General features: G+C 45.1%; 2 protein-coding genes across 8 annotated transcripts in view; one reads left to right on the top strand and one right to left on the bottom strand.

Moving 5' to 3' along the window:
- Nucleotides 1–2,922: 2,922 nt before the first annotated feature.
- Nucleotides 2,923–6,082, bottom strand: LOC126076752 (uncharacterized). Its single transcript, XM_049885307.1, has 2 exons — nucleotides 5,778–6,082; nucleotides 2,923–3,094 (listed from the first exon to the last, which is right to left on the bottom strand). Exons 1-2 carry the CDS (start codon nucleotides 6,080–6,082, stop codon nucleotides 2,998–3,000), a joined length of 402 nt encoding a protein of 133 aa, XP_049741264.1. The 3' UTR covers nucleotides 2,923–2,997.
- The window catches only part of LIMCH1 (LIM and calponin homology domains 1), a 430,644-nt gene continuing 425,094 nt past the window's right edge, over nucleotides 6,040–11,589 (top strand). For all 7 annotated transcript variants that reach the window (XM_049886947.1, XM_049886942.1, XM_049886948.1 and 4 more), the window contains exon 1: nucleotides 6,040–6,218. In XM_049886947.1, coding sequence (XP_049742904.1) covers nucleotides 6,123–6,218 — 96 coding nt within the window. In that variant the 5' untranslated portion in view covers nucleotides 6,040–6,122. The remainder of the gene's footprint in view (nucleotides 6,219–11,589) is intronic.

Raw genomic sequence — 11,589 nt, 5'->3', positions numbered from 1 at the left:
TGTTCTCCTTTCCTGTTCTGGTACTCCAATTGCTCATAGGTTATTTCTTTTGAAAGAGTCCCACATGATTAGGGTTTCTTTATTTTTAAAATTCTGTTATCTGAGTTTTCTTCAAATATATTGATGCCAAGCATTTTATCTTCCAACTCACTAATTCTGCCTTCCACTTCCTCAATTCTGCTCCTCTGACTTTCTATTGAGTTATCTAATTCTGAAATTTTATTGTTAATCTTCTGAATTTCTGATTGCTGTATCTGTACGGATTCTTGCAGCCTATTAAATTTTTCATTATGCTCTTGAATAACTTTCTTAATTTTCCCAACTGCTTTATCTGTGTTTTACTCAGCTTGTTCTGTGTTTTGTCTGATCTCATTCCTGATGGCGTTAAGAGTTCTTTTGTATTCTGCCTCTGGTAATTCCAGAAAGGCCTCTTCATCTGGAAGAATCCTTGATTCTTTGCTTTGGGAGCTTATTGAAGCAATCATGATCTGCTGCTTTATGTGATTTGATATTGACTATTGTTTCTGAGCCATCTATAAGTTATTGTATTAATTATTTTATGTTTGCTTACTGCATCCTAGCTTTTTGCTTTGTTTTGTTTTGATATGCCCACATCGGCTGCTTGAGAGAGCTAGCTTGATCATTTTTACCTTTGGGGCTCTAACGTCCTGTTACCAGATGGCTAGAGCTGTTACCAGGTATATGACCCTAGGAGTCCATTCACTTTTCTTGTATGGATTCAGCTCAGGTGTCCAGGTAGTCAGTCCACAGGTGTGTGGTGGAGGCTCTGTCCTACGGTCTTAGAGGGGCAGGGGTGATTGGCATAGGCATAGGTGTTCGGTTACAGCAGAGGGTCACACTCTGAGCAAGGGAGGGGGCTAAGAACCGTCCACTGAGTGTCTGTGAGGAAAGCACATCCCTGTTCCCTAGATCACACGGGGGGTGAGTTCTGCAACCGGACTGTGGGTACCCAGTGCTTTTGGTTTTAAGGACTTGGAGATACCACTTATCCTTGGACCCCTGTTGCAGGTGGCTAGGTGGTGTGGGCAGAGCCATCAGTCCTCAGGCCCCCGGTGTGGATAGGTGAGGACTCTGTTTAATAGGCAGAGCGGTATCAAACACAAAAACCCTGCCTCTTCACCACACAACCGAAACAGTTGAAGTCAGATCTCAGGTACATACACCACTGTAGTCTGCCAACTGGGGCATAAGCTCCTGAAATGGGCCCACATAAGTCCATGTAGGGGTGAAAGACATTCAAAGTCCATGGACCATTTGTGCCTGGACAGGAGCTGCTTCTGTCCTGAGGTCCTAGCTTAGGGGAGATGGCAGATTATCTTTTCCCCCATTTGTTAATTTATTCCTTCTCTAAGTCTGGGAGAATGGCTCACAACATGCAGTAGGACCTATCTTAGGCCCAGGGAAATCAACAGCCACTGAAGCTGGCTTGGGCACTGGGGGCATGGTAAATTAGACACAAATACTTATCTTTTGCTGAGAATGCTGTTCTTCTCTGCTTCCAGAGGCATGAGTAGACTGTGTGGCTCGCTCTCCCTGAGGAACTTGCTTCCTGAATGCCACTTGCTGCATCGCAGTCATGCCAGGGGATCAGGTCTGAGGGGCTGTGGTTCCTACTGAGTCAGGTCTGGCAACTCTTCACCACTTCTGAACTGTCTCTCCCTCCCCCTGCTGCTCAGTCTGATTTCCTAACTTTGACTTAGATGTTCAGGGCTCCTAACTTATTATATATATAATCACTTCACTTGTTTTTGGGGGCTTTGTTGTAAGAGGGATCACCAGAAGTGTCTGACTACTCAGCCATTTTGGCCCACCCCGCCATGGTGTTTTCAGTCTCTTCATATGAATGCAAAAGCTGGATAATGAATAAGGAAGACCGAAGAAGAATTGATGCCTTTGAATTACGGTGTTGGGGAAGAATGCTGAATGTACCATGGACTGCCAAAAGAATGAACAAATTTGTCTCGGAAGAACGACAGTGAGAATGTCCCTTAGAAGCAAGGATGTTGAGACTATGTCTCACATACTTTGAACATGTTATCAGGAGGGATCAGTCCCTGGAGAAGTATATTATGCTTGGTAAAGTAGAGGGTAAGTGAAAAAGAAGAAATCCCTCAATGAGATGGATTGATACAGTGGCTGCAACAATGGGCTGAAGCATAACAGCAATTGTGAGGATGGCACATGACTGGACAGTGTTTCGTTCTGTTGTACATAGGGTTGCTATGGGACAGAAACCATGTAACAGCACTTAACAACAACAGCCAACAATTCAACAACAAGAAGACAAAAAACCGAATTATAATATGGGCAAAGGTATGAAAAGAACCTTCACCAAAGAAGAAATCCAAGTGGCCAACAAACATAGAAACAGATACTTATGATCATTAGTCATTAAACCAAAAAAAAAAAAAAACAAAACTCAAACCTGTTGCCATCGAGTGCCTGGTGGATCTGAACTGCCAGCCTTTTGGTTAGCAGCCAAACTCCTAACCACTATGCCACCAGGGTTTCGAAACTCGTTGCCATCAAGCAAATTCTGACTCACAGTGACCCTATAGGACACAGTAGAACAGCTCTGCAGGTTTTCCAAGGAGTGCCTGGTGAATTCGAATTGCTGGCCTTTTGGTTAGCAGCTGTAGCTCTTAACCACTATGCCACCAGGGTTTTCCGTTAGTCGTTAAAGAGATGCAAATCAAAACTACAATGAGATACCAACTCACTTTTATTAAAATGGCACTGATTAAAAGACAGAAAACAACAAATGTTGGCAAAGATGTGGGGAGACTGGAAACCTTATTCATTGCAGTGTTTTGTTCTGCTGTACATGGGGTTGCTATGAGTTGGAACTGACTGCAAGGCACATTAACAACTATAACAACAAATTCATTGTTGGTGGCACCATAAAATCGTACAATCACTACGGGAAACGGCTTGGTGCTTCCTCAAAAAACTAGAAATAGAGGTACCTTGTTGTTGTTAGGTGCCATCAAGTGGGTCCTGACTCATAATGACTCCATGTACAAGAGAAGGAAAATTGCCTGGTCCTGTACTGTCATCATGATTGTGGCTGCATCTGAAGCATAGGAAAACAGAAAAAAATATTAAAGGGCTGTTTTTTTTGGTTTAGGTCCATCCATGTTATGATATATTTCATGGGTTTGTCATTGTTCTTTACGGTTGGATAGTATTCCAATGTATGTATGTACCACAATTTGCTTATTCACTCATCTGTTGATGGGCACTTTGGTTGTTTTGCTATTGTGAATAATGCTGCAGTGAACATAGGAGTGCATGTGTCTGGTTGTGTCAGTAGTTTTAGATTTCTAGTGTATATTCCTAGGAGTGGGATTGCCAGATCATAAGGTTGCTTTTCCTGCGTTGTTCAATATTTTGCCCACAGAATCCTTCAATATTGCAACTCGAGGCTTGAAGTTTTTCTTCAGCTCTTTCAGCCTGGGAAACGCTGAGCTTGCTCTTCCCTTTTCAATTTTCTAATTCTAGATCTTTGCACATTTCATTATAATATTTTACTTTGTCTTCTCGAGCTGCCTTTTAAATCAAATCTGAAAGAAGTGAAGAAAGCATTCAAACCTCGAGTTGCAATAAGGAAAGATTCTACGGGCAAAGTATTGAGTGACGCAGGAAGCATCAAAAGAAGGTGGAAGGAATATACAGAGTCACTGTACCAAAATGAACTGGTCAACGTTCAACCATTTCAGGATGTAGCATATGATCAAGAAATGACGGTACTGACAGAAGAAGTCCAAGCTACTCTGAAGGCAATGGCAAAAAACAGGACTCCAGGAATGAACAAAATACCAATTGAGATGTTTCAACAAACAGATGAAATGCTGGAAGCACTCATTCATCTATACAAGAAATTTAGAAAACAGCTATCTGGCCAACCAACTGGAAGAGATCCATATTTTTGCCCATTTCAAAGAAAGGTGATCCAACAGAATGCAGAAATTATTGAACAATATCATTAATATGACAAGCAAGCAATATTTTGTTGAAGATAATTCAGAAAGGGTTTCAGCTGTTCATCGACAGGAAACTGCCAGAAATTCAAGCCAGAGTCAGAAGACGACATGGAATGCAGGATATCATCCCTGATGTAAGATGGATCTTGGCTGAAAGCAGAGAATACCAGAGAGATGTTTACCATTGTTTTATTGACTACGCAAAGCAAAGGCATTTGACGATGTGGATCATAGTAAATTAGCGATAATATTGCGAAGAATGGGAATTCCAGAGCACTTAACTGTGCTCATGAGAAACCTGTACACAGACCAAAAAGCAGTCATTCAAACAGAACAAGGGGATACTGTGTGGTTTAAATTCAGGAAAGGTGTGCCTCTGGGTTGTATCATTTCACCATACTTATTCAATCTGTATGTTGAGCAAATAACCTGAGAAGCTAGATTATATGAGGAAGGATGGGGCATCAGGATTGGAGGAAGACTCATTAACAACCTGCGTTATGCAGCTGACATAACCTTGCTTGCTGAAAGTGAAGAGGACTTGAAGCACTTACTGATGAAGATCAAAGACCACAGCCTTCAGTACGGATGATCCCTCAATATAAAGAAAACGAAAATTCTCACAACTGGACCAATAAGCAACATTACAATGAACAGAGAGAATAATGAAGTTGTCAAGGATTTCATTTCACTTGGATCCACAATGAATACCCATGGAGTCAGCAGTCAAGAAATTAAAGGACATCTTGCATTTGGCAAATCTGCTGCAAAAGATCTTCCAAGTGTTGAAAAGTGAAGATGTCAGCCGTGGTATTTTTAATCACCTCCATAGGCATGTGAAAGCTGGATAATGAATAAAGAAGACCAAAGAAGTGATGCCTTTGAATTATGGAGTTGGTGAAGAATATTGAATATACCATGGACTGCCAGAAGAACGAACAAATCTGTCTTGGAAGGAGTACAATACTCCTTTAAACGGTAGGATGGGGAGACTTCACCTTAAGTATTTTGGACATAAAAAAAAATTTTATTTTTATTATTATTTTTTTTTATCAGGAAGGTCCAGTCCCTGGAGATGGACATCATGCTTGGTAAAGTAGAAGGTGAGCAAAAAAGAAGACCCTCAACGAGATAGATCGACACAGTGGTTCCAACAATGGGCTCAGACCTAGCCATTTTGAGGATGGCACAGGACCCGGCAGTGTTTCGTTTTGTTGTATGTAGGGGCGGTTCGTAGGGACCTATAAGTCGGAACAGACTCGGTGGCACCTAACAAGTCTGTCAGGCCCCCACTCCCTTTAGAACGTGAATATCTGGAGGGTAAGGGCCTTGAGTTTTTTTTTTTTTTCTTTTCTCATCTATAGGTCAGGAGTGCCTAGCTCAGTGACTGGCGCATAGTAGCAGCACAATAAAAATTGGTTGCATGAACCAACAGATAGCTTGCCCGGAGGAGAAAAGAAAACGTTTTTCTTTTCTTTTTTTCGTTAGAAAAAGATCAGATGGCTTCCTGGCGCCAGGTAAGGGCTGTTCCTTTCCCCTACCCCTTTTTTAGACCGGGAGGAACAGCAGGTGCGGCTCTGCGGTTGCCCGCCGGACCTCTGCTGGCGGCCATAGCGCAGGGCCCCCGGTGCGTGTGCTCCGTTATGGGCGCGCGCTTCCCTAGTGCGGCCAGACCCACTGGCCCTTTTGTAGTTGGCCCCGCGCGGGTACGTGCGGGGCTGCAGGCCGTGTCCCTGTCCTGGGCCGGGTGTGGACAGGGAGGGAGACACCCACCGCTCACTCCTGGTTATTTTTAGCCGGTAGCTGAGCTCCCCACCTCGGAGGCGGAGCGGCCAGAGAAGGTGGGGAGGAGAGGGAGCTCCCGGAGCCTCCACGCTCGCTCCCGCGGGGGACTCACCGCGCGGCCGAGCCCTGGCTGCGCTGGGAACAGCTGCTGCTGCGCCCTCCAGCAGTGCGCGCGGCTCTCCTCCCGGACCTGCGCCGGGCGGGGGAGGGGCGGCCAGGGGAGGGGAAAGCGGGCGGGCGGGAAGGGGCGGGGAGCGCGCTCCTGCGGCGGCAGCGGCGGCGGCCGTTCTCATCCCGGTGGCCCAGCGCTCAAGCGGACGCGGGGCTTCGCAAATGGCTTGTCCCGCCCTCGGTCTGGAAGCTCTTCAGCCTTTGCTGCCCGAGCCGCCCCCTGACCCTGCTTTCTCCGAGGCACAGAAGTGGATAGAGGTAGGTGACTGCGGCTGGCGGGCGGCCTTCCAGGGTCTCCTCGACCCACAGACCCGCGCACGTTCGGACTGCAGGTCCTGCCGCGCCTTCCCCCAGTTTCTTTTGCCAGCTGCTCCGGGTCATCCGCCAGGGCCTCGGGCGACCTGCAATCCCCTGACGGTTTGGCATTGGAGTCCCTGGCGTGGGTGGGCGCGAATGGGGGGGTATTGCAGTCTAGCTGTGCGCGTGAGGACAGGAAGCGGTCCTCTGCACCTCCATCTCCCTTACCCGCCCGCCTTGCAAATCTCAGCTCCGGTGGCTTCCAGGCGCTGCCAGAGGACGCGCAGTGTGAGCAGAAGCGCTGCAAAGGCTCTGGAAGCGCGAATCCCCAAGACCTTTACAGCGCCGCATTTTGGGGCGTCCTCCGGGTCCCACATTCCGCGTCTTGGCCCCCCTCCCCACTCATCTGTAGCAGAGCTGGCAGTGTCTCCACGGAAGCGCATACCCACCGGAGCCTCCTGCTGTATTCCTGGCACCAAGTCAGGTGTGTGGCTGGCACAGCACAAGGCCGGGGGAGCTTGCGAGACCCACCTGCAAGCGCGCCATCCACATAGACTCTGCTCAGCCATTGATAGTCCTTCCTCCATCTCAGAGGCGGCAGGGTGGGCTCTGTGGTACCCGGCCCCTCTGGCATATTTCACTTCTTATATGACTCGGTGGCAGGCCAGGGAAATCACTGGAGCTCTCGGCTCAGTCCAGGAAGCTCTGGCTGGGTAATCCTGATTCACGATGCCTATCTTCGATTCAGCTTACTGGCCTTGCGCTCCCGAAATGACGTGTCTGCGGGAGTCAGGACGCTTGGAGGGCGTGAGGGCGAAAGGTGACCCTCTATTACCGTGCATGGAACCTCTGCTTCGCTGGGGGGCCTTTCTTGAGTTTTAGCGGAAGGTGAATTTGAACCCTTCTCCCAGCGACAGGCAGCCCTCCTTGTCTATGAGTTCAAAGGAGGAAATATATGGCTAAGTCATGACAAAGTATTGAGGAAGGTTCTTAGGACCCCCTCCACAGATCTCCAGATGCTACTGGGCTAATGGAGCAAGGACGCTACAGATTTAAACCTGCTCAGCAGCCTGCGGAAATCACCCTCAGTGCTATGGCCAGAGCCCTGCACCCTACAGGGTTAACCAGCTTCGTGGGAGCAAAGGTGTGACTCAGAGTTTAGAAACATCTATTTAAAAATAGGGCTAAAGAAACAAGCATTAACTCGAGGCTTTATTGCTAAAAGCCCCAAGCCTGTGTCTCATAATTTGATAGCTCATGGCCAGATGAAAAAGACCTTACTCTTTATTTTTGATATGTGGCTGGCAGCATTTGGGGTGTGACAGGTGCACTCTCTCTGTTGCATACTTGGCCTCACAGGGTACACACAAGACATTTGTGGTCACTGGTTTAGTGAAGAGTAGGATAACTGTATATTTCAGATTTGGGAACTTTAAAATTCTCAGGGGAGATTTTGGAGGTTGGTGGGGGGGAGGAGGTTGCGGGGGTGGGAAGATATACCAGCAGAGCAGTCTTAATATTTTTGATAGCAAGTGATTTATTCCCAGTGCCCTTAATTGTGAGTAAAATTGGCACACCTTGCTTGAAAAAAATGTATTCAGATGTGTTACATACCAGAAAGTGCACAAACCTTAAGCATACACCTCCATAAATTTTGACACATGTACAAACAGCCCCCAGCCAGATCAAGATATAAAACATTCCCTTCAGCCCAGAAGATCGTAGTCTGCTTTTAAGTGGTGGTATATTTCAGGCACCTAACAACAACAATATTTCAGGTTAAATATTAGGCAGTACAAATAGCAGCTTTTGTCCTGCTTCCACAGGGTTAAAAAAAAAAAAAAGGAAGAAGAGATTCCTTAAGAAAGTAGCCCCCCACTTAGGCTCTATAGTCAGTTATTATTCTTGATACTTTACTATTTCCACCAATTAAAAAATGTGAAAATCGTAGTGGGGCGAGCATGGCTTTAGGAATAGGCAGCCGGGGCTCACGGCAAGTGCATTATTAAAGCGGCCTATCCCCTTTCAATTGCGGAGTTTGGTTTCTCAGAAAGGAGAGCTTCCCCTCCAGGCTATATAAAAAGATACTTGCTCCAGGGAAAAATAAAGACTGCCCCCCTCCCCTTCCCGGAGGTTCTTCTTGAAATGTAAATGCCCTGTCTGCAAACCAGGGGAACCCAGGAGCTGTAACAGATGGTTTTGCTCGCAGTTGCCCTTTGAACAAAGATTCCTAGGGTAATATAGCAATAAGGTAGTATTTAGTGCACACTAAATTCCCGCGGGGATTGTTATCTTGAGACAATTGCATCTCCTTTTGGGGCCTCATTGTCTTTGAGCGACATCCTCAGTGGTAAGGCTTTGTTTCCCACTTTTGTTCAGTTAGTGATTAAATTTCCCAAAGGCTTTTTTTTTTTCCTTCTTTTTGAGTAGTCAGGAATTTCATCCTTTCAGAAAAATGTTCGCTTGGGTGCAGCAGGTTAATAAACAAACTTGGCTGTTAGTCTGTCCTCCTCAGTCCTAGGCTTCCTGGAGTTGTGGGATAGTGAGAAAACGTTCATTTTTAATAAGGGCTCAAAGAACAAGCTTCGGGAGATAACTTGTTAGTGAGGAATTTCTCGGCCTGCAGCCTTGGCTATTTGAGGACTGTGTTACCGGGCAGGAAATGTGGCCTGGGAACGAAGCTCCTACCCTACCCCCTAACTTCTGCCATAGCTGGCAAAAGTGAAAGCCCCAGTGGAGTTAGACTTGCTATGGTCACTGACAAGTGGGAACAGATCGTGTTGCTTGATAACACTTGGTGACTTTTTATAGCTGTAGGAGCAGGCTGCATGTCTTCATGTGGGTTTGGGAAGACTCCTAAAGTAAACCAACAGAAAACTCCAAGAATTAACTGACTACTAGCAGGTGTGGGAGTGATTAACTTCCTTCTATATTCATTTTCTAGAAGACCTTCCTAAACAAGGGGTGTAAATATAAACCAAAAAAAAAAAAAACAAAGCAAAAAAACCCCCAAAAAACCAAACTCGTTGCTGTAGAGTCAGTGGTTAAGAGCTCAGGCTGCCAACCAAAAGGTTGGCATTTTGAATCCATCAGCTGCTCTTTGAAAACCCTGTAGGGCATTTCTACTCCGTCCGGTAAGGTTGCTATGAGTCAGAATCTACCAGATGGCAATATTTATTTATTTATTAACTATGTTGTTGTTGTTAGGCACCATTGAAGTTGGTTTCAACTCATAGTGACCCTATTACAACAGAACGAAACACCACCCAGTCCTGCGCCATCCTCACAATCTTCGTTATGGCTGAGCCCATTGTTGCAGCCACTCCGTTAGTCCACCTTGTTGAGGGTCTTCCTCTTGTTCGCTGACCCTCTACTTTACCAAGTGTGATGTCCTTCTCCAGGGACTGACCCCTCCTGATAACATGTCCAAAGTATGTGAGATGGAGTCTCGCCATCCTTGTGTCTAAGGAGCATTCTGGCTGTACTGCTTCCGAGACAGATCTGTTCATTTTGGCATTCCATGGCATATTTAATATCCTTCGCCAACACGTAAATCAAAGACGTCAGTTCTTCTTCAGCCTTCCTTATTCATTGTCCAGCTTTCACATGCACATGAGGCAACTGAAAACACCGTGGCTTGGGTTAGGGGCACCTTAGTCCTTAAGGTGACATCTTGACTTTTTAACACTTTAAAGAGGTCCTTTGTAGCACGTTTGCTGAATGCAGGGCTTTGTTTGATTTCTTGATGGCTGCTTCCGTGGGTGTTGACTGTGGATCCAAGTAAAATGAGATCCATGACAACTTCAGTCTTTTCTCTGTTTACCACAATGTTGCTTATTGGTCCAGTTGTGAGGATTTTTTGTTTTCTTTATGTTGAGGGGTAATCCATACTGAAGGCTGTGGTCTTTGATTTTCATCAGTAAGTGCTTCAAGTCTCTTCACTTTTAATAAGCAGGGTTGTCTCATTTGCATATTGCAGGTTGTTATTGAGTTTTCCTTCAATCGTGATGCCCCTGTTCTTCATATAGTCCAGCTTCTCAGATTATTTGCTCAGCAGACAGATTGAATAAGTATGGTGAAAGGATACAACCCTGATGCACACCTTTCCTCACTTTAAACAGTGAAGTATCTCCTTGTTCTGTTCCAGTGACTGTCTCTTGATCTGTGTGCAGGTTCCTCATAAGCACCATAAAGTGTTCTGGAATTCCCATTCTTGTCAATGATGGTGGTTAAGAGGTCAGACTTTGGAGCTGGGTTCCCTGGGTTTGAATGCTGGGTCTGTTGCTATCCAGCTGTGTGACCTTGGGCAGGCTGCTTTTCCTGTCCTTGTCTCCTTATGGCTCCAAATATTTTTCTTTCAAAGAAGCTTTAGTTGTTATTAACAGCAACAAAAATAACAAGAGATATTGTTGAAAATATCTGTAAAACAAAGGTATGAATAATAGCTCATATACCTTATGAGAATGCTATGAGGATTCAAGAAGTTAATATATTTAAAATGCTTAGAATAGTGCCTAATACTCAGCAAGTGCTGCGTAAGCGATGGTTCGTAATTATTATTAGTATTAATATTCCCACTGCTACTACTTTTACTACCATGACTACTGCTATTAACCGCCACCACCACCACCACCACTATCTTTATTAATACTACCGTTATTGCTGTTGTTGTTAGTAACAACTAGGGCTGATTTTGAAAGAAAATCTTCAGAATCCTAAATTTCTAGTGTGAAAGTATAATTCACTTCCTCATAGATCTCATCCTCTTATCTCACCTTATTAACTTAGGATACCTGGACTAGAGAATAAGTAGATGCTATTTTTATTGTATTACTATAAGGAGACCTGGTGGCACAATGGTTAAACCCTCGCAAGTTAGCGGTTTGAATCCACCAGCCCCTCTGCAGAAGAAAAGACCTGGTGATCTGCTCTCTTAAAGATTACAGCCTAGGAAACCCTATGGGACAGTTCTACTCTGTCCTGTAGGGTTGCTAGGGTCAGAATCAACTCGGCATACAACAACAACATGTATTACTATAACTTGCATTAAAAGTGATTTTAAGATCAGAGGAACACCTGTGATACCTACTCATAAAATGATCTTAGAAAATTATTCCTCAATTTTCCATTGAATATTCTAATGTATACTCTTGTTACTAAACTCCAAGCGGCATGCTCAATGCCTCTCCTCTTGCAGACAATCCAATATTAAATCATTATACAAATAGTGACTGAGTATTCATGTCATATGTAGCAGTGTTTTGTTCACTAAAGTTATATCACCTCCTGCTAGGAAAAAGAATAATTCCCCGTTTATTTTCCTCCCTTCCTT

This window comes from Elephas maximus, chromosome 5 (genome assembly GCF_024166365.1).
Source record: "Elephas maximus indicus isolate mEleMax1 chromosome 5, mEleMax1 primary haplotype, whole genome shotgun sequence".
NCBI classification, from domain to species: domain Eukaryota; kingdom Metazoa; phylum Chordata; class Mammalia; order Proboscidea; family Elephantidae; genus Elephas; species Elephas maximus.
The sequence above is the reverse complement of the archived record's forward strand: the minus strand, read 5'-3'. Positions and strand labels throughout refer to the sequence as shown.

Excerpts from the sequence above, each read along its gene's own strand:
- LOC126076752 (XM_049885307.1), bottom strand. The coding sequence starts at position 6,082 with ATGAGAACGGCCGCCGCCGCTGCCGCCGCAGGAGCGCGCTCCCCGCCC. Across the intron at positions 3,095-5,777 it reads AAAATAACCAGGAGTGAGCG|ATGCAGCCACAATCATGATG; the intron begins GTGGGTGTCTCC and ends CCTATGCTTCAG.